The sequence below is a fragment of the Myzus persicae genome, unplaced genomic scaffold, assembly GCF_001856785.1.
Source record: "Myzus persicae strain clone G006 unplaced genomic scaffold, MPER_G0061.0, whole genome shotgun sequence".
NCBI lineage: Eukaryota > Metazoa > Arthropoda > Insecta > Hemiptera > Aphididae > Myzus > Myzus persicae.
Genome location: NW_019101135.1, coordinates 1189370 through 1213467, shown reverse-complemented (window position 1 = coordinate 1213467; position 24098 = coordinate 1189370). Strand labels below are relative to the sequence as shown.

At 28.6% G+C, this 24098-nt stretch overlaps 1 protein-coding gene across 1 annotated transcript; it reads left to right on the top strand.

Annotated features, from left to right (window-relative positions):
* Window positions 1–2310: 2310 nt before the first annotated feature.
* On the top strand, window positions 2311–7224 carry LOC111027850 (endoplasmic reticulum mannosyl-oligosaccharide 1,2-alpha-mannosidase). Its single transcript, XM_022306306.1, has 8 exons — window positions 2311–2814; window positions 2884–3054; window positions 3129–3453; window positions 5210–5358; window positions 5430–5621; window positions 5684–5871; window positions 5932–6223; window positions 6286–7224. The coding sequence occupies exons 1-8, from the start codon at window positions 2725–2727 to the stop codon at window positions 6643–6645; spliced, it is 1767 nt and encodes a 588-aa protein (XP_022161998.1). The 5' UTR covers window positions 2311–2724; the 3' UTR covers window positions 6646–7224.
* Window positions 7225–24098: the final 16874 nt, after the last annotated feature.

Below are 24098 nucleotides of genomic sequence, written 5' to 3'. Positions count from 1 at the left end.
ACCTACATAATACGTGATATGCATGAAAAATTGACACATGTAGGGCATGTAGGTACACAGTGTCGTGCCCAGGAAATTTTAATGGGGGGGGGGGGATATATGTTATAAATGTTTTGGTAAAAGTACATTTAAATTAATATAAAATAATTAAATAAGATGAAGTCAATGGGGGGATATAACCCCTAATCTCTCCCCCTTGGGCACGCCACTGTAGGTACAAGGTACACATGGTGTATATAACTTTTTATTACTAAATGCAAATTAATTCGGTATATCAATAAGTTAATTGCCCACATATTAACTATTATAAGATATTATTACTATAATTCGTCTTTTAAAGCGTGTATGAATATGAATGATTAAGAACATTCCCTTTAAAATTGTGATTATGTTTATTCTTTATTATTTTTTCTTTGTTCTAGTTTAGAATTTTAGATGAATTTATATTTAGTTCAACGTCTTCCCTCCTGAGTAGTGAGTACCCACTACTCACACGTTTAAGATTTGTTTGTTGAGAATCTGCCATCATAGGACAATATTCCTATTCATATTGTACAGCAATTCTCCAACTAAGTGGATAGGTGACGGATGCACAGATATATAGAATAAATGTTTTATGTTTAAATAATCAATTCTATATAGCTGCAGTATACTGATGAATTTATGTGAGCTTCATCAGCTATCATGAGTAGGACAACATGTATAGGTACATTGTATATAGTATATTATACATATATATTTGACTATCATTAACTATTATAATATTGAACATTTAGGTTAAAGTTAATGTAACCCATTAAAGTTTGGGTTACATATAATAATAATAAAAAAATATAATAATAAATTCATATCACTATACATTATTTACTTACCATATACCTATACCTATTTAGCATTTAGTTATTTGTATAAGCACAGACCAAAGTCCAAGATTGATTATTATAGGTTCCCTTTATTATGATCAAATAATCGTTACAAACATAACACTATAACCAATTATTTTGTTTTTGATAAAAGAATTTAATCGTTTTAACGATTTAAAAAAAAAATATGTATGTACCTATATAACCTATAGGTCATATTAAGGCTGAATTTTATATTTACTTTAATATTTACAATGCGTGGGGGTGGAAGATTTATTTGCATAGATTAAATATTTAAATATCTATACAGTAAGTATATTTAGGTACCTGCTTATTTGGTTCATAATATAATCTATAGTTCTAGGTGTCTAGATGTCTTCTTAGATTGAGAATTGACCTATTAAAATGTATAGATAGGTTTAGAACTATAGGCACAATTGTAGGCCGTTTTGAGAATAGCTGCTCTCGATAGGATTTTTGAAAGGTAAAAATATTGATTTTGAAAATTACAATTACTTGATGGCCTGTGGGCTGTGGCCATATTATTTTGTTAATGATATTAATTGATAAATCAATTAAAAAATAATATAGGTACTATCTTACAAAAAATGTATACACATCGTTAAAATGTAATTGTAGCCAATAGGTACATTATTTGATTTTGTCATCGATGGTTGAATTTCAAATTTGAAATATTCCAGATAAAATCATTGCATTTATCTAAAACTAGATACATCGATCTAGATTCTAGAACCACAAAAGTATGTAGGTATTTATATTTTTTCATACCCTAGAGTGTACAATAAAATTTTAGAATTTTTTTAAAATTTTCTGAACTTGCACGTGGGTCGCGTTATTAGTACTTAGTGCTACTAAATTCCATTGTAAAAAACTGCCTACTGCATTAAAAAAAAAAAAATGAATTATTGTAATATGCACGAGAATACCCAAATCATCAAATAATATATTATTGTAATTTGTAGTCTGTAGTCGATAGAACAAAAAGAAGTTAAAAAAAAAATTATAATACATCATCGTCAATAGACGATATTCAAAATCTTGGTGAATGATGGCTATCTAGTGACAAATAATTGCACTAAATCTTGGATATTTTTCATAATGCTATCATATTACCAATAATGAATCTAAGATTTTTTTTTTATAGTATTTTATACTTCGTGGTTTATGGTTCCAAATTATTGCGTACGAATAATTTCAAGCATTTAAATTCATGGTTTTAATGCAGTACATAAATAGTTTAAATTTAACTTTAATCTAATCGACGAATCGGTTGTTTTATTTTACTGATATAAACAGTGATGTCGTGAATAAGGATTATAAGTGCATTTTATTGCGTAATCAAATCTATCTGTTTTGAATTTTTATCACAGAAAAATACATATCACAAAGACATGAACAATATAATATCAAATAACGTTATCACTTATCAATTTTAAAACAATTTAACTCTGTACAGGTCACAGATAAAATTTCAAAACGTCGAACTTACGAACGTTCCTACTTCGAAACAAAACAAAAATTTGTATAATTAGTTAATTAAATGAGTTATTATACGTGCTAGGTAGTTAATTAACTGTGACACTGTGGTTTGTACACATTTCATCTTATTTGCTCTGTGCAAACGAATAACGATATTCCGTGTCACTTTATTATTATTATTGTTATACGCTACCACGTATTTTTCATATCGTTTTACTTTTTGTGAATAGATTTTTAAAACTTTTTTACAATTGTGTATATCGCCATAAATACTTGAAACGTTCCTAACGAGTATAGAGTTTCCATTTAATTACTTAATATATGTTTTCAACAATAGACAAATCTCTTATATCTACTGAACATGATAAAAGACCATGTGTCGCTGAATTTCGACACTGTTTTGTTGACAGGTCCAAAACAAAAGTATAGTTGCAAAAGTTTTTATCGAAGGGTAAGGAATATAATTTATTTAGATCATCATTATTTATGTAAGACATTCAATTTGATTATTTTTCTACAGTGTTGGAGACAATTATCAAAGTTACAGAAATTAATTTTATATTTGTTGGCTAGTGTAATATTAATTTCGCTTCTTCTGTGGTTCATTGGAACTAGTAAAAATTTTGAAGAATTATCTGAAACCAACTCTCTTAAGTTACCACAACCAACTATTTGGCCTCAGGATAATATTGTACGTTTTGATTACTAATTACTATATTGTTATTTTCAATGACCTATAATGTAATTATTAATGACTTGTTTTAGAAATTGAATTTACCAAATGATGTAGATGCTGTGAAATTAAATGAAATTGAAGATGCTGAAGCTCCAGATCAAAAAGAACAAATAGCTGCACCAGCATCTAATGTTGCTGCAAATCCTGGTGAAGGTGTTCAGTTTATGCCAGCTTCTGGCCATAGACAAACTGCAGTTTTAAACGCATTTAAACATGCATGGAAAGGATATTGTAGTTATGCTTGGGGACATGATCACGTAAAACCCATCAGTAGGAAGTACCAAGATTGGTTTAATCTAGGATTGACCATTGTTGATTCCTTAGACACACTATGGATAATGAATTTAAAAAAAGGTAGGTACCTACTACTGATATTAATTTGACTTAAGGAATGTATACTTGTGTGTAACAAATTGTATATCCTTTTAATATTATATCATTGTTTACAATAGTAAATTAATGTTTCATATAGATAACTAAATTTGGGATGTGTTTTGTTTATTTGGCATTTAATATTTTAATTTGAAAAAAAAATATTTTAATGGTAATCAGTTAGGTATTTTACTTTAAAATTAAGCTAACTATATTTTGTAAGGGATGGGTTTGTATTTACAATTTATAAGTTTTTTATAAATAGGTTAATAGTAGTACCATTGATTATAAATATTATAGATGGTTCACTGTGGTACAAAATGCACTGCACTGAATTTGATCCTGGTGATAAGCAGCCAGGTTATAAGATATGCCTCCTTGTCAGTTCTGACGTGTAACACCACAATAGCTAGTAAATTCAGAGCAGCATATTTTGTACCGTAGTGGACCATCTATAGTATTTATATTCAATGTTTGTACCTTTAACTACAAATTTATAAAATTGTAAGTTGTGTAAGTGCGAGTTCCACAGCCCAAATGAATGTGATAATAAAATGTTCAAATTTGTTTTATTGAACCTTAATTTTCCAGAATGTTTATCATATTTATAACAATGTATATGCGTATAATTTGTTTTGAATGTTTAGTTTAGACATTTCAATTATTGTTCCCATTTCTTGTGTTCATAAGTACATATTAAGTTTGTGGTGAAAGTATGTAAAGTATTATTTAGTAACAAGGAGAAACATTATTTAATTGATGATGGCTAATGGGAAAAATTGACCAGATGTCAATTTTAAGATAAGAAAAAGATACCCCTAGTTAATATATAAACTTGATACCATAAAATAAATTATTATAAAAAATAACTGATTTTCTATAATTATCTTTAAATGGACCCCCCATCCTTATTGATCAATTTTAATTATGTTCCTGCTCGCATGAACAGAATTAATTTAACTTTCCTCATTATTTTTAACTGAAATAATTTCCTTAAACTGTCTATACATTTCAATGATTGCTCCTGTTATTGGGTTTCTGAAGTTTTTCTAATGGTTTTTAACCTAATGTACGTTTTTTCAACAAACATTTATACTGTTGTGCAAACCATCTGTCCAAATAAACACTCAGTCTCATTTAAAATTTTATTGACCAGTAGCAAACTTTAAGAGGACGTAATACTGGTATTTGTTGTCTCCATCATACCAGTGCGTAATATAGCAAATTTATGCTCAGCAGAATACTTGTAGCTCTTTTAGTTTAAAAATTAGAGTGAATTGACCTATTTTGGAACTTGATGGTAAAAACATCATCTGTGTTTGTACGTTGGTTTTTTACTATAATTCAATTTTTTAGCAAGTTATATGTATATAATATACGGTAAATTAAAAATGGTCATAACTCACTTAAAAATTGAATTATTGCAAAAAACCAACGTACAAACATTGATAATGTTCTTACCATCAAGTTTCATAATAGGTCGATTCACTCTAGTTTTTAAACTAAAGGAGCTACAAGTGTTTTGCCGAGCGTAATTTTGCTATATTACACACTGGTAAGACGGAGACAAAAAATACTAGTGTTACGTCCTCTTAATCACCTAGAGACTTATAAACGTTACAGATATCCTAATTAAAAATATAATAATTTTTTACTCAGTACCAGGTACTATAAACAAGTATGGTGAATACTATTTTCTTAATTTGATGTTCTAATAATGATATATGTTTTACTTAAGAATTTGATGAAGCTCGTGAATGGGTTAGTACCAGTTTTAGCCTTGATCATTATAAAGATGTCAACCTTTTTGAAACTACAATTAGAGTGTTGGGTGGATTTTTAAGTGCTTATCATTTGTCAGGAGATTCATTATTTCTCGATAAAGCTGTAAGTAATGATTTATTATTATAAAATACCGAATAATTGTTCGTTTTAAATTATTATTTAATTTTTTACAGCTAGACATTGGTTCACGACTTATGCCATGTTTTACAAAATCTCCCTCACCAATACCATATTCAGATGTAAATCTTCTCTCTCACATGGTTCATTCGCCCAAATGGAGCCCAGATTCAAGTACAGCTGAGGTATCTACCATACAATTAGAATTTAGAGATTTATCAAGGTCTACTGGTACACAACATTTTGAAGTGAGTAATACTAACATAACTAACAGTGTAATCTGATTATGATACATTTAATTACATTTCAGACTGTTTCATTCAAAGTGTCTGAACATATTCACACATTAGAAAAACCTAATGGACTTGTGCCTATTTATATAAATCCAAACACAGGCAAATTTCATAGAGGGTCTGAAATTAAAATTGGTGCTAGAGGTGATAGTTATTATGAATATCTTTTGAAACAATGGATTCAAACTGGAAAATCAATTGATTTGTAATAATTGTTAGTTATACAATTTAAGAGACATCAGTTATATATATTTGTTTGTTATAGTTTGAAAGATGACTATTTGGAAGCTATTGATGGTATAATCACACAATTAGTGAGAACATCACCCAAAAGAAATTTAACATATATTGGTGAACTGAAGGCAGGAACACGCGACTTCCATCCTAAGATGGATCATTTGGTATGCTACCTACCGGGCACATTAGCACTTGGTGTTCATTATGGTATGCCTTCTAGTCATATGAGATTTGCTGAAAAACTGATGGAAACATGCTATCGTATGTATGCCGATCAACCAACATTTTTATCTCCAGAAATTGTGTATTTTGGAACAAAAGTGAGATTGAATTGATATTAAAACATATAGCATTTTCTAATTTTTGCAAATTTTTTTTGCAGGTGGATGTTAATCAAGATATGTATGTTAATATAAATGATGCACACAGTCTATTACGACCTGAATTTGTTGAAAGTCTTTGGTACATGTATCAAATATCAGGCAATACCACATATCAGGATTGGGGTTGGTTAATATTTCAAGCATTTGAACGACATACTAAAGTAGCTGGAGGTTTTACATCCATTGGAAATGTGTTAGATCCAGAAGATACACGTCCTCAGGACATGACTGAGTCCTTCTTTTTTGCAGAAACCCTGAAGTATTTATATTTGTTAATGTCTGATGATCGACACATGTTATCCATTGATAAGTATGTGGTTAACAGTGAAGGGCATCCATTGCCAATTAATAATCGGTGATAAATAATGGTTCTGGTTACTTAAAGGTTTGCTGTTGAGTTAATGTATGAAATTTTATTTGTCTTTATTGGCTGTGAATTTTTGTTTTATCGGTTTTGTATACTCGTCCACAATTACCACAAAATATTAAGACATACTTTTAATACTGACTAAAATTTTTTTTGATTTAAGGCCCCTCCAAACTATTCATTTTTCATCAAATCGACCTTAGCGACTGATAACAATTTAAGTACTTCTAGTTTTTGGATTTAAAAAATGTAAAGATGTTTTAATTGGTCAACAAAGTCTACTTTGCATCGGTCGGACCATATTTTTGATATTTTTGAAGATATTCAATACAAAAAAATTTATAAATTTATAAAATGTAAAATATTTATTCTCGTCAAGAATTTTTCTAAAATTGAAATAGTGCTCCGACCGATGCAAAGTAAACTTGTATACCAACACCATTACACCAACATCTTTACATTTTTTAAATCGAACCACTAGAAGTACCTAAATTTTTGTCAGTGCGATGGCTATTTCACGTCCGTAAATTGGTTTTAAATATTTTGATCTAGATATTGAATGACTTGTGCGTGTGCGTGCGTGCGACCATAAATCAGATAAGAAATAACAATGTATTGTAAATTGATGCGGGTCGCGGTTGTTGGTAGGGGAATATACACACACTAATGATAATTTACTACACACTCAAAGACGATCAGTAATCGCAGGAACGAAATAATTGCCTAAACACAACTCCTTAAAAATGACACATTTGCAGGAGCCTTAAATATTAAATAATAAGATTTTTATTTATTTTTGGTTAATACTTTACAATTTTAAATTTATCAATGTTTTTATGTTTTTCTTTTTCTTACACAACAAAATTTAGAAAAAGCAATATTTAACACTAAGAATCTAAAATGATGATTTTAAATTAAAATTATGTCAATATTAAATTTCTTTAATTGGATCTTTAAAGTATTTAATATTTTAATGTATTACTTATATTTACTTTATGTACAAAAGTGATTAAATTATTTATAATTTCAATTTTTGAAATGTTTTATAAATTATGCATTTTAAATTATAACATTGTTGACAGTTACACTATTTTACACATATACTAATATTTATAAATTTATTTAGATAAATTCTGAGAGAAAAGAATTCATAACTTATACTTATGGAGAATTTCTAAAATGTTTCATTAAATAATTACCTTACTTTCTATACTATTACCTTATTAGAATATAAATTGTTTCTAAATAATTTTTAATAAAATTGAAGGTACTTATTTTTTATTGCTGTACCACCTCATTGCGATTAATTTATTTTCCCGCCTCTATTGTTTATTTTTGTCTTGCCACTTTGTTCCTCATCAATCAGAAAAACATTGTTACAATCATACTAAAATATAGAAGACTGGATCCATAATTTTATCAGATTGTTTGAAAGCTTTCAAAAATGTATGACAAACTTGCTTTTAACATAATATATATAGTTAACCACACTCATAATTTTGTTGATCTAAACACTCGCTCAAAACATTGAGAGGTTGTTGTAGGACTCTGCTACAAAAAGCCAACTATTTTAAAAGATATATCTGAGTTATGGCCTTAATTATAATTAAATACTTTCATTTAATTTTTATGTACTTATGCTATTATTATAACAATATATTAAGAAATATTCAAAATTTAAACTTAGTATTTAGTTGTGGCTGAATATTAACATACAAATGTGCCGAGGAAATACATTTATTATGGCGTGGTGGTGGTGGTGGCAAAAACAAAAATGTACCAGGTCGAATAAAAAAGAACATAAAATAATAATTGTAGAGATTTGAACTAATTGAATACCTATGTACAATTTATTTAAGTTTTGAAAATAGTGATTTTTAGCATTTTAAGTTTAAAAAATTACACATAAAACAATTTTTTTTGAGCTCTACTCAAAGCTAATTATTTTTGCATATAATATTTATTCATGTTTGCCTTATTCCCAATGTGTATCATATTTTAACATAATATTATGTTTTGTTAATTTTTTGTTTTGTGTGTTCTACAGCCGAGGCTCAAATACTTGAAACCCAGTGGGGGGGACAAAAATTAATTTAATATATTTGTTAAGATATAAACTTCTTATTTCAAGTATAACTTATAAACACTTCAAGGATAAAGAAAAAAAAATTAAGTTATGATGGTTTTTGGGTTATTGAGGTTTGAGTTATCGCAGCTTGACTGTATTATACATTTTTAAATTAAATTTAACCTATTTATAATACGGTTATATATTTAACATGCTTAAAGTTAAATTTTTAACGCACAATTTATTGTTAGTACATTTGTACCTATAGTTACTTGTATGTTTGTTATTGTGTTTTACATATAAATTAGAAGTACATAGATACCTATGTGATATGAATCTTTTATTTTGTTTTGTAAAAATAATAAAAAGGTACTTTAATAAATGAATGTATAATTTAAATTATGAAGAAACAATTTTGTTAGAATGTACAAATAACAAGTGTTCTGTTATTTGAACGGTTTATAATGTTTATATCATAGGATCGTACACCAAGTTAGTATAGATAGTCTATACTCTTTGGTTAATATAGCTTATTATTTTTTCTACACTAAATCAATAAATTAACATACGATTTGTAAACCATAAACTGTTGTGTTTAAATAAAAACAACATAATTATACTATTAAATTTGTGATTTTGAAACCATCTACATTGATGATTTCAATATTTAATATTATTATAGTGTGTTCTAGACAATCCGAAGTCACATCTATAACAGCTAATAACCACAGTTTTTTAGTAAAATTATTTATTTATTTTTTTGTCATGAAAAGAATTACCTATATCTATGAAAATTCAACTGAACATTAATGGAGTCTAATTAAGAAGATGATTATAAAATAAGAGTGGGTGGTTTATTCAACTTTCTAAATTATAAGTGAGTTCATTAGTTGATGTCAGAGTGAAGTGTACCATATGCTGTTCACGGGTAACTACAACCAGAGTCCAGAAACATTAATAGTGTGTACATTCAGGGGTTAAAGTGGAGGAGGAGGGACGCAGGAGGACTCAGTCCCCCTACCTCTGACGGCGGTTAAGAAGCTTCCCATTTCACAAATTAGGATTGTACACATTAGACATTATATATAAAATTACATATGGAATGCTTAGAACTATATGAAGACATTAGTCCCCTCTAGAATTTTTTCCCACTTTAAACCCTGGTACACTGCATAATTATTTCTTTTTACATGATCTAGTATAAATTATAATAATATAATGTACTATGGATTTACGAAATTCTGTCAGCTTTTATTTGAATGGAACATCATTTAATTTCCATTGATCAAATATGGGTACAATAATTATATATTTATTTAATCAATTTCATTTTTACCCGAAGTTTGATTTACATTTTTTATCCGTCAGATGGTGTTGGCCATTTCTTGGGAACGATAATCTACAGTAGTATGGACCAATACAGTGGGACAATTTATGGAAGTGTTGGGTGTGCAATTCACAGGGGCAACAGTTTTCAAGGGGATATCATATAGGTGATAACTGATGGGAGGGGGGGGGCTCCAGGGGTTCGGATTGGTCCGTTTCATTAGCACCACCCTAAAAGACAAGCCAAAAAAAATTATACCAACGATTGTTATTCCATTTGTACACATGCTTGTCTTTAAATATGCAATTTAACTAACAAAGATTTATTTATTAATTAACATTACCTTTTATTTGATATCATAAGTTATTCAATATAAAATATAATAAAAATACAACATTTTAATCAATTAATTAAAATTTCGTATGCCTATAAATAGTTCACGAAAAATAGACACGAGTCAAAATATTTTGTAAATTGTATGGTGTATAGACGATGAGGATATAAACATTCAGTGAAAATGTCATGTATCTACGGTATTTTTTTCCAGAGTTACTACTTATTTCAAAAACCACGAAAACTGGTTTTCCGTAAAAATCTCAGTTTTTCCTAAAATTTTGTTTGTTTTTCCAGTCACTTTTGAAAACTATTGACCATTGTTCATTTTTACCCCTAATGGGAATTTTTACCGCCCAAGGCCCAAAGTACCAACTACACTCATTTTTCTGCCAGAAAACATGCTGTTGAAGAAATCCGAAGTACTCTTACTGCCCCAAAACGTGATGACAGACAAAAAAATAAAATAAAAACACATTGTAAAATCAATACATTCATCGCTCCGCTCAGAATCTATAATATCATTGCATTCAAAAAACGATTTTAGCTGAGACGATATAGTAAGTATAATTTATAATATTATTCTTATACTAGCTGACCCGGCAATGCTTTGCTATTGCAAGATTTCTCAGATATTAATTTGCTATTTATTTTCTGGATGTTAAATAATTATTTTTATTTTAAACCACTTAACCACTTTTAATCACGTCTCCGCAGCAATGTAGCCACATGAATTTAGCGTCGTCACCAAGGATTCTTTATAATGTTGAAAAACAATTATTTCACTTGTGTCAATAGAAAAATATTGATACTTATTGCAAATATTTTTATTCAATAGATTTAATGTACGAATCTCTAAAATGTTAGTCCATTTATGTAGATTTTGTAGGTATAACTATGAACGAAACAAAATGAATTATGCCAGTATTTTGATAATTCAAAGAATTAAAAAATTTCTTTGTAAACGACGTTATCAACTTTTTCTGAATCGGGTGCAAAATTATACAAATTAAATTTGGATGTCACAAATTTGACAGAGGTGACGTATATAGTTGACCGCGAGAAAAACATTGGTAGGATATTATGTTATATTGTTTAATATTATATTATATTACATTATTTTATATTATATTATATTACATTATTTTATATTTATATTATATTATTACATTGGTAAGATAATATATTATTTTATTTTATACTTTTATTATCGTACCCCACGCTAGGTAAATACTCTATATGAATAATATTTGTTATTTGTTATTTTATTTGTTATTTTGACTGTTGGATACGCCGATGAGCGGCTGTAAGGGCAACTCAACCATCTTAGCAAGCAATTTGTAAAAATTCGATTAGTTATTAGTAATTTTTTACCCTAATAGGCGTGTTTTGGCGGAGTAAACAGTTTAGTAAATAAGTTTATGGTTATAGAATACCATTAGAAAACGTTTACTGGAATGCCAAAACAATTGCTTGAACATTTTGTTTATTGAAATATTTGATAACACTTATCATAGAAATACAAATTTCAAATGTCTAAAATCAAGTCCAAGTATACCTAATAATCTCTATACTGACTACGTTTTGTGTATACCTAAGTTTTATTTTTTTACATAGCATGAGTTTCTCACGGAAGAAGTTGTCCTTGATTATAATGATGATGAACGACATTGATATTTGATATCATCATGACGAAACCTAAATGTAATCTAAAAAATTAACTTTATTAAGTACTTCAATTAGGAATTAGCATTTTCGTCCAAAAACTGATATTGAAGACTGGATCTTTAAGTATAGTGCTCATGATTTCCGCATGTTATCTATAATAGGATGACCCAAGACACTTTTTATAATTTACTTAATTTCCTACAACAAGTTTCACCAGAATTTTGCCAAGAAAATTTTGTGGGTGGAAATATATCTATTTCAATTTAAAAAAAATGCTTATTGTTCTGTGGTACTTTGGAAAGGAAGGGTCAATGCAAAACTCGTTCACGAAATTAGTTATCTGCAAGGTGATTCTGTATTTATACAGTCTTGACTTTATCCCCGAAAAGTGACTGAAACTGATAAGTTCAGTCACCGTTTAAGTCATGAGTGTTAATATACGATTCTGTAACTGAATTTTATTTTTAAGTCGGTCTTTATGGAGATGCAGTGACTATAATAAAGTCATCTTATTTATGGCGCGTATGATACTGCGCCAAATCATGTTTCAGACTGTTTATTTAATATTTATTATTTTTTATAAATTGATTATGATAACATTGATAACATAAAATTCGTATGATTGCTTAAGTTTTGGGTTTTTCTCCGTTTCAATTATTGTTATTTTACAATTTAACTAGGTAATAATATTATTAAAGCAATAATTTTAAAATTTTAAAATAACGGCTTTTTTTATGGCTCGAGTTCTACTTATTGATGCAGAAGAAACATTAGCTAGACAAAAAGAGTTTAAATTATATAGACGAGTTTTACGCGATTCGAATAATCCATTTGAATTAGATGATTTTAATTTTAAAAAGTTATTTCGTCTACCTAAAGACGTTATTCAAATGTTAATAAAAACACTTTATCCTATTCTAAAAAGGAAACGGACAACTGGCTTAGCTGTGGAAATTCAAGTAAGCCTAGAACACAAGTGGTATAAGTGACATTTCTGACAAATCTGAGATAAGTGCACAGCAAAAATACGAATTTTCCGTTTTATTTTGTAGTAAAGAGATATAAGTGAATTATTTGTTATGTGCTGTGATCTAGTTAGCTGCGATTCATTTTGGATTATCTGTAAAGAGATACAAGTGCACATATTTTAGGCTCGATTATTTCGAAATTCATATAATGTCACTTATACCCCTTGTGTTCAAGGCGCCTCATATAGTCATATACATATTTTAAATATTGCCTATTTATATTTGATGAGATCATATTATATAAAAGGAAACAATGTATTTTTATCTCATCAGATATAGTTTGCTATACGATTTATGGCTTTTGGTTCTTACTAAAGAGACATAGGAGTCATAGGACAAGATTGCCTAACACCCATAAGCCAACTTAGTGTAAGCCGATGTATAAAAGCAGTTAGTATGGCTATATATACTGAGTTATTGGCTACACGGATTAAGTTTCCACAAACCAGATTGGAAATAAATAAAATATCTGCTGAGTAAATTAAAAATAATTCAATTTTCTAAATAAATAATCTTGACCCTGTAATCAAAACAATCACTAAAGATTTCAGAGACATTCTGGATATCCAGGTATACTTGGATGCATTGATTGCACCCATATATCTATTGTAACTCCAACAATAAGAGAAGAAGCTTATGTGAACCACAAAGGATTTCATTCATTAAATGTCCAAATGGTAAGTAACTAAGTTTCTAAGGTTATAATATGAACTATTAGTTTTACTCAGTGGCATAACTACGGGGTAGCTAGGGGTCCTTAAGCACCCCTAACTTAACTTTAAGTACCCTCAAGTTCTAGTCGTTATAATTTCAAATATCTATAGTTTTAATAATATAATTTTACATTTTTTCATTTTGCATTCTGATCAGATATAGTAGTTCCAAAATGAATACTAAATTAAATTTTCCATTCTATTAATATTGTTCACTTATATAATTAAACAGTAGTTTGTATGTACACATTTGGAAGCAGAAGTATATTAGCGGATCTGCCAGGCTTTGTCCTCTGTTCGTCTGTGGACCAGCTTTCGAGGGTCTCCCCGCCAACCCGGAACACAAGAAAGCCATCCTACGAGACGCCGAGGAGACCTAATAATCAATCTAAAGAGATTATTCTACAGAATGGTGACGATGAAGGAAAAGGAGGAAACAGTGAGACAAGCTGCATGAGGGCAGGTAAAAGTGAGCCCCTCCAACCCATGCTCTCCCACATCCATTGACACCACGGGCGGGTACGGCGATCACGGCATCGCAGGACCACCCACAGATGAACTTGATTTCAGGGCGGCAGACTCCAGTCGGCCTGCGAATCCAACAGTAGCGACCAACGATGCCCTAAGCGATTTTTGTTTTTTTCTTTTTGAATGTTAGTCCACCGATCTTCGCTCCTAGGTGGACACGTATCTAGCGATTGGGAAAGTCCACTTGGTAGCAAAGAATGGCGCATCCCAGGATGCCTATAATTGTTGTAAAACGTTTTTTTTGCACAATAAACGATGGGGACCGGGGGAGAAGCAATTCCATCACCAGTTTTCCCCCTGTTTTCGATAACAAGGAAAAAAAGTTGCGTTGATGATGACGAAATAAAGAAATAGAAAATTAAAAAAAAAATGTAAATGCTTTTTAAGTGAATGATCAATAAATAAAATAAAAAAGTCCATAAACAGCTCAATATGATATTTAACCTTACTTACTCGTAACAGTTGGTTCGGCAGAAATATCTTCCTCAAAATTAAAATCGATTAAGAATTATACCTGCGAATCTTGATTGGAAAAGATTGCGTTCTCAACATAATCAATAATCAGTCTATTGAAAAATAAAAGACAATTGGATACAAACAAAATTATTAATGAAACTTTTCCGCTATAAAAATAAAAAAAATTTAATTCTTATGTTTAATTTTGCATAAATGCCTACACATAGATAACTATAAACTCTTATAACTATGACTTATGATAAATTAATTTATTTTAGAGTTATAATAACGTATAGCTGTTGATGACTTTTATTTGAAAGTGAGGACCACATTCTGGACATTTTCATATGTGCTTTTTATCAAATTGCTCCACTGGACCAATAAATCCATTTTTGAATAGATTTTCGGTGAGTATTAAATTAAACTTTTCTTGCACTCTTTTTACGTTTTTTGTTATTCGTTTCGAGGTACCCAATAATATTATAAACACTAACGAACGTCATCATGATATTATAATAATATTGTGTTGAGTCGAATTCAAGTCGCCGGGTTCATATAATTTTCCAACGAATGATTTTTTATTATTTTATATGTCAGTCAAGACGAGTTTCACGATTACTTGTATGTCAATATACTCGTTATGTTGCCCGGTGTCGCTGTTATTACTTATTCTTATTAAAATTATTATCAGTCATCAGATGGCATTTAGACACAAAAACGTGTTTAGCTATCGATTAAACAAAAAGTAAAAAAGAAAATTAATTCAATTCGGTATATCGATCAATTTGATTTCTTTCGAAGTCTCGTGTCATCGTGTAGGTATTTTGTGAAACTGTTTCGCTGGTTTTCACCAAACTGGTATGATTTATTATACGATAAGATTTTTTTTAAGTCATATTATTATATATTTTTGCTTCACTTAATACGTATAGATACGCCGTAAAAGTATAGGTATTAATAAATACGCGTAACATGAATATTATATAATATTATTACTATTTATTTCAAACGTTTTTTTTTCCAAATTCTATTTAAATTAAACATTCAGTGTGCACAAGTTGAATAACACTGTATAGGATTTTTTTAGTAGCTGCAAACCTAATGCTCAGAGCAGACACTTATGTGATTATATATTTGTATAATGTATTTATATGTATTTTACCCTTTTTTACGGTCAATCAAGTCGATTAATATTCTATTGATATATATTAATATATTTAGATTATATTTAAATGATTCTTTGAATTCGACAAACTGGTTATTTATTTCCGCAGTGCAGAATTATATCGTGCACTAGCGTAGATATATGCTTTTAGGTTCTAAATGGACCGAGAAATATATATATTTAGTTTTAAAATGACTTTTTTTTATATATTATTACGTGTGTGTGTATATTTCTTTATTTACCTACGTCAAGTTTTTAAGACTATTATTAATATCTACCATGAACCTATTTCCATCATTTTAGGTACGTCTATATTACCTATTTATAAGTTATAAATTATAATAATAATACATATATATATGTAAAATAACATTTAATACCGTAGGTATAGCTATTATAATAATAATATAATTATTATGATAACATGTGCATAATATTATGTGCGATGTTTTTGTTAAAAATTAGTTAACCTACAATATCATTAAAAAAAAATTACTCATAAATTATAATAATATTAATATATTAATAAATATTTTTTGTAATAGAGTGCTGACACATCGTGTCCGCTAAGAATAGTTTTGAGTATTTGTGAGAATTTGCACCCCCTTCCCCTCTTCAAGATTCCTTTTATTTTTTTGTTTAATGCATGTTATTTATTTTTGATTATTTAATATGTTTTCAACAATACTATATTTGTCTGGATATTTAGCATGATTTAAGACGCAACTTATCAACTTAATTAGGACGTTATCAATAACTATTTTAAAGAAGAATTTTTAATATGCCACCCCTTCCCCCCGAAAATGAACATCTATTTTTAAACTTTTTCGTATGATTATCAACATTTATTTTTTTTTTTAACTCAGAAGTTATTATACCTCAACAATTACAAGATATTATGACGATAATATAACTCGAATCAGTATTTGTTCTAACATTTAAAACATTTTTAATACCTGTAGATTCTTCTTCTGATTTTAATATTGCCCGGTTCAGGATTATATTTTACAAGATAAGCGATCAACTTTACACTATTTTAATACTGTGTGTGGTATGATGACAAGTAAAAAAAAATATTTGAATTTCAAATAAAATATGATGTGCTCACTGTAGTCACTTATTGTGACCGGTGCTGGTTGTTGAGCAGATTTTTTAATCTTATTATATATGATATGGTATTAATATTATAATGTTTAATTTAATATACAGTTGCCGTGGTATGTGTATAGGTTTATTATAATATTAATAGTATATTATAATATATATGCCAATTATGCCATTGGTTTTAAATATTTTCCGCCCCTAGGCTTGTAATATTATCTATCCTCAATCTTTTTTTTTGATATCTGGCACATTTCAAAACAAAGTATAATTAAAAAGAAAATGACTTCACGATAAATGTATGATGATAACATTTTACCATCATGGGGTGCCTCTATACATTTTTCACTCTAGGAAACCGAACGAAGAATGCCTTCCTATAAATTTGCAGCCTTCTTGACGGCGTGTTCTACATACAATTTATAATAATATTGTTCTCTCTGGTGTGGTTGTATATGTAACCTACCTAATATAAAAAATATAAAATCCAATAATATGATGTACCTATCTATAATAGTTATGTATAGATCTAGGATTTTGGTGACTTTTGCATTTTTTTTTCTCTAAGTGTTGTGCAATTCTAACCAAAAACTAAATTCGTTTCGTAATATAACAATTTGAATTACGTAATTTGTAATTTGCATTTTTTTTGTTAAGTGCATTTTATTGCATTTTTAAGGTCATTTTTACGTAATATTACAAATATTACGTTCATTTTGTGTATTTAAACTAATTTTTGTTTATTTTAAGCTTTTTTAACATGTGTTGTAAAGGTAATCCCAATTAGTACCTTTAGGCAATTACCTACTCCAGTCCATTAATATTGAAAAAGTAATATAATTAATTGTCGATTTATCCGATAAGATTAAATATCGAACGAACCCATAATTATTTAGGTATACAATAGTAGCTTTAGTAGTGAGTTCGACACGTACCTATTATGTGGTTCTACCGATCTTAACTGTACAAAATGCCAAAAATTAAGTCAACAGTAGGAAGCTGTTTACGTAATTTGTGTGCGAGTTTGGTGCCAATATTTTTTCTACGGACGATATTGTGCTTTTTTGTAAAGTTTGTAATGTTGCAGTTGCCTTACAATTCAACAACACATCAGTCGAGATAAGCATGCTTGTTGAATTCAACGAAAACTGAATGAAGTGAAACAAAATAATCAAGTACTATTATCTAATTTAACAAATAATAGTGATCAATCGTCATTTAATTTAGAGCTTTGTGAAACATTATTAGCAGCTAATATTCCACTTGCTAAATTAAATAACGCACATTTTAATCATTTTTTAGAACAAAAAAAATTTTTAAATCCCAGACGAGTCTACATTTCATAAAAATTATGTTGAAAAATGCTATTTAAATACAATACGAAATATTAGACTATGTAGGCGATAAAAAAAATTGGGTTAGTGTAGATAAAATGACAGATGTTGAAGGCCGTTATGTAGTAAATATCGTTATTGGTACCCTGGAAGCAGAAAATTCAGGAAAAATATTTTTGTTACATTCTGATGTCTTGGAAAAAACAAATCATTCAACCATTGCAAAAACATTCGATAAAGCCATATTTACATTATGGCTTGAAGGAATAAAACACGATAATGTCCTCATTTTTATATCTGATGCTGCCCTATATATGGTGAAAGCAGGAAGAGACATTTGAATTCTGTATTCAAAAATTTTGCATGTTACCTGTGTGGAGCATGCAATTCGTAGAGTTGCGGAAGAAATAAGATCAAATTTTCAAGATGTCAATAAACTTATAAGTTGCGTTAAAAAATATTTTTAAAATCACCATATCGTACACAAATGTTTAAAACTCTTGCTCCAGGAATTCCATTGCCACCCGAACCTGTAATCACGCGATGGGGAACCTGGCTTAAGGCTGTAAATTACTATTGTGAGAATTTTTCTCGTGTAAAAAAAGTTTTGCTCGAATTAAATCACGATGATTCGACTACTATAATAGGAGCAAAAGAACTTATGTCTAAATCAAGTTTAGAGGCTAATCTAATTTAACTAAAATCTAATTTTAGTTTTATTCCTTCAGAAATAAAAAAATCCGGAGGCTTCTGGAATCTTATTATCAGAATCTATTAATAAAATAAAACAAATGGAGACTACATTGTCCCTTGCTCCTAATATAATCGGAGAAACAATATCAAACAAACTGAAAAATGTCTTGATTAAAAATAATGGGTTCAAAGTTTTAAAAAATATATCTGCTATTCTGGACGGTGAAAATACAACAAGTAGAGATGGTATTCCGGAAGACCTAACTTTAAATGATATAGTTTATTTCAAATATGCCCCTTTTACTTCTGTGGGCGTTGAACAAAGTTTTTCTTCATATAAAAACATTTTATCTGACCGCCGTTGCAGCTTCCTGTTTGAAAAACCTTAAGAATCATCTAATTGCGCAATGCAATAATATGTGTGGAGGTGAAAAAAAAATGATATATTTTTCATTAAATTATTTTAATTTATGCTTTTATTGATTTTCAGAATAACTTTATCAGGAAGCGGTTACATTCCCAAGTATTACTATTATATTCATAATTAATAATAATATTTATTTTTAAAATAAATTTTTTTCGCTCATCCAAGTACATTTTTTGGTCATTTTTTAAGTTCATTTTTTAGAGTTTTTAGGTCATTTTTGCTTTTCTTTTAGTGCATTCTTATGTTTTTTTAGGTCATTAAAATCATAGCTCTAGTTATGTATAGTAATATAATGTATGGGATGTATAAGATAAATACATTTTAGTTGTACGTCGTACTTTCGCACAACGATTATATTGTCAGTATCTACATTAATATATATAGTATGATGGTGTATATAGCCAATGCCATAACTAATATAAGCGCAACCGTCCTAAATGTACTATCTATCGTTAATTTATGGAATTTTTAATGTCATATTGAAATTCATATTGATTGATCAGTTAGTTTTCTCCGTGTAATATACATCCTAAACTTATATAATATATTATATACACATATTATTGCTATACCGTCTATAACTTTTATAAACTACTATTCACTATTTTAATATACTATAGAATTTGTGTACACATAAACCTACCTACCTACACACTTTAAGGTATAGCTATAATTATATATATATATATTATATAGTAATTATATAAGTATTTATTTATCTTAATATCGAGGACAAAACCGTCCTATAAAAATATAATTTATGCACGTAGTATAATTTATACTTATAATAGAAACTTAATCTATATAATATAAAACTCTTGATAGGTACGTTGTTTATTTAATTATCCTCGGCGAATACCGATACAGACCAGTGTGGCGCCGAATATCAATTCTATTAAATCAAATGCTAATATTTCAATATTAACATATAATTCTGGAGACGCAAACCGACCGCATAGAAAATAATAATAATAATAAACACTGGCACAAGAATTTATATAATATAGAAGGCATTATTATAATATTATTATTCTTATATTATACTTTCTATATACCTACACCATCGTCGGATCATGGCCCTGATTCGATGCGTGTTAACCCCTGTGTGACTGTGGCCCCAAAATGATCATTAAAGTTACCTATCTATAGTGATGTAAAAATACGGTATTTTATTTATATTTTCGATTTTGTATTATACCATTTTATAAAATGCATTATTATAAGTGTACCAATTAAACTATATTGTAGTATAATTAATTTTTGTATTGAACACATTTTATACAATATATATGTATAATATTTAAGATTCCTTTGTTTTAAGAATATTGTTACCAAAATTGTACAAGCTTTACTCGTGGGAATAGAAATGGATATTATTAAAGGTAAAAAAAAAATAAGACCTAGGGGTTTGTGGACAGTTAACATTTGGATAGGTAGTTGAAATAAAATTTCAAATTAGCCATAGCCAGAAAATTAACAAAAAAAGTCGATGAATGATATCGTTTTCATTTTTTGAGTACTCCGCCTTTCCTGGTTTTGAAGAAACTTTTTGAGCATTATGAATTCTTTGCACAAGTTATTGCGGTTACAGGGTGGAATCAGGGATATATATCAATAATGACCTAGTTTAAGGTAACGAATATCAATTCTGATTTACTTTATAACTATATTATAATATATCAATAAATATAAAAATGGACGTTTGTCTGTTTGTTTTTTTTGCTATACCTTTTATAAATTCAAATGATGCTGAACCGTTTTCAATTAATTTTAATTAATAGATTCTTTTAGACTCAGGGATGGGTTACATAGCATCGTATTTTAACACTTTAGGGTAGCTCACACATTGCACACATTTAGGATCTTTAACGGGTCGTAAGAATATATTAGAATAGAAGCCACGGGAAACAGATATTTTAATCGGGATAGTTGAATTGCATTTTTTACCTAAATTAAATGGCCTAACTTGTGTTAAAAAATTATTATATCCATAAAATTATATTATATTTTTATAATCATAAGAGAAAATGTTATACTCGCGTAATATATGGACTATGAACAGGTAGGTACATAATGACAGCTGAAAACGAAACAAATTTTAAAAACGGAAATTTGCCAATATAGAATTGAATACATATGTCAAATCGCGACCCACTTATTTCGCCATTTAAACTTTAATTTTACATCTATAATATTTTGATTATCTGTCTCATAACCTCAGAGTAAGTTTTAAACTATTTATTTTTTCTATAACTAACATGGTTCATAAATAATCTTTTAGGTAACTAACCTACCTATATACTTATAAAATATGAATTAAAGAATAATAATATTGATAATTTAAAAATATAATATGCTCGAAACATGCGTGTAGGCGACGTCAAGTATCGCCTGAAGGCAACATCAGAAAAAAACTTTTAATAAATTAAATAAAAATAAATGTAGGTATTTAGTGTTATTTGCCTACTATATTTGATTAAGTTTAAATTACCTAACCAATTTCGGAAAAAATGTAAAACAGGAATCCTCAAATAAATACATTATGAAACGACGTTGAGAAAAAAAAATCATAATATTAAATAAATAACTTAATTTTTCGCATTTACTAGACCACCTAATATTATTCATATTTAAAACTCACACAGAGTTTCACGATTATAATAATATTATGGACCAATAGAGAAAAAATGCTTCTATTAACATTCGAACAACCTATAAGCAACACATTGACTCTGAGTAGTCGTATCGGGAATGCTGCAGACTATTATTTTTAAAACGAAAATTATAACAACATTTTAGACTTTAACATCGGCCAAATGATTGATATACATATGATAAAGGTACACGTGTAAAAAATATGCATAAAATATAATAACAATTAAAATGTGATCAAGTAATAGCGAGGAGCTGCTGTGGAGCGCGTATACCTATAATAAAATAAATTGATATTAACCACCGTGGTGTTTTACAGTTACTCGGTAGATTTAATTATTATCACCTATCGGCACTATTGTTTGCAAAATATTTATTGTTCAGCTGTATACATACATGTACATAGACGTCACGCGCGGAACGTATGTATTGAAATAACATCCGATCTGCGACAATGAATTTCATTCAACACTAAAATATGTATCATTGTTAGAAAACAAAAAATATTTTAAAAAATATGTCCATACCTACCTCCCATGTACATTGTACATCCATATGAAATGGTTTGTATGATAAATAATTTATCATAAGCAAAACCACATTAGAAATATAATATATAAGGTGATTCATCAATAGTGCAGATATTTAAAATCTGATTTTTAAATATTATACTGTCGTAAAGACCATATTTTCATATTTTTAAGACATTTTGCACTACTTTAAGAGTGTCTCGTGGAGGTACAAGCTTCTTTTTTTTTCAAATGGTCAACCCCCCCCCCCCCTTCTGCTATAAATTCATTTTTATACTTATCAACATTGAAAGTAGAGCAAGTAGTTATTTAGTTATTTAAGCTGGGGCATTGGTGACTTGAACATTTTAGTAATTTATAACAATCTATGTATATGTATTACAATTTACATATTATTTGGTCTAAATTTATAACTAGATGCAACATTACATCTATTTTATATTTTTGTAAAACTATTTTTAAGAACTGAATAGATTGATCCCTAATGTTCATGAATTTTTTGACAACTGAAAAATTACTCCTTCAACTTTCGAATTAGTGACATAAAAATGTTCAAAAAAATTATCCACTAAAACATTTTCATTAAAAGGGGAGGCCGGGGGTTCTCATTTGAATAACAGAAGTGTATATCGTTACAGATAAGTAAAACACAAAATTTTAAAATAGTATGCTCTTTAAGTATATTAAAAAAATTCACTAGTCAGAATTTGAATAAATTCATTATTAAATATTTTTTTAATGTAAAGATGGCGCCACTAATATATTCCATGAACAGAAGTTGGGTCCATTATATGTAATATCCTTTGATTGAAATGTCACAGAATATAATTGATAATATTATTCATTAATATCATTAGACTTTGGTAGAATACTCTTTAAATTGAAAAAAACTACTTTCGAATCCGTGAGGTTGTCTCCGATATTTTGGGTTCGTAAAAAAAGCATTTTGTTGATAGGTAGTACAGATAATATTACGTACGTTGGATATCGTACGTATTCACGATTTATTAAAATAATAATAAAATACTAGCTGTTTATTTGTTTGAATGGGAAATATAAGGACATTTTTTTTTATTAAAACTGTTTATTTGATAACCCTTTGTAAATCGAATAATAAATAAATTTGGTGTTGAAGATGTATACGAAAAAAAGACACATTGTTCGTGTGTCCAGTGTGAGACATGAAATCTATACTTATTGTACCTACTTAGAGTATGGATTGTAAATAAAAAAAAACACCTAGAAACGAATAAAACACATAAGTGCTGCTAAATATAATGTACTGATGTACACCAGGCCACAGAAGTGATGATATACCTATGTATTGCAATGCAGGTCCCTAACCTTTCAGTAGTGGCATCATTCCGATATTTAAGTGGGATATAAAATAAATCTACTCAAATCGTACCACCATAATTATAG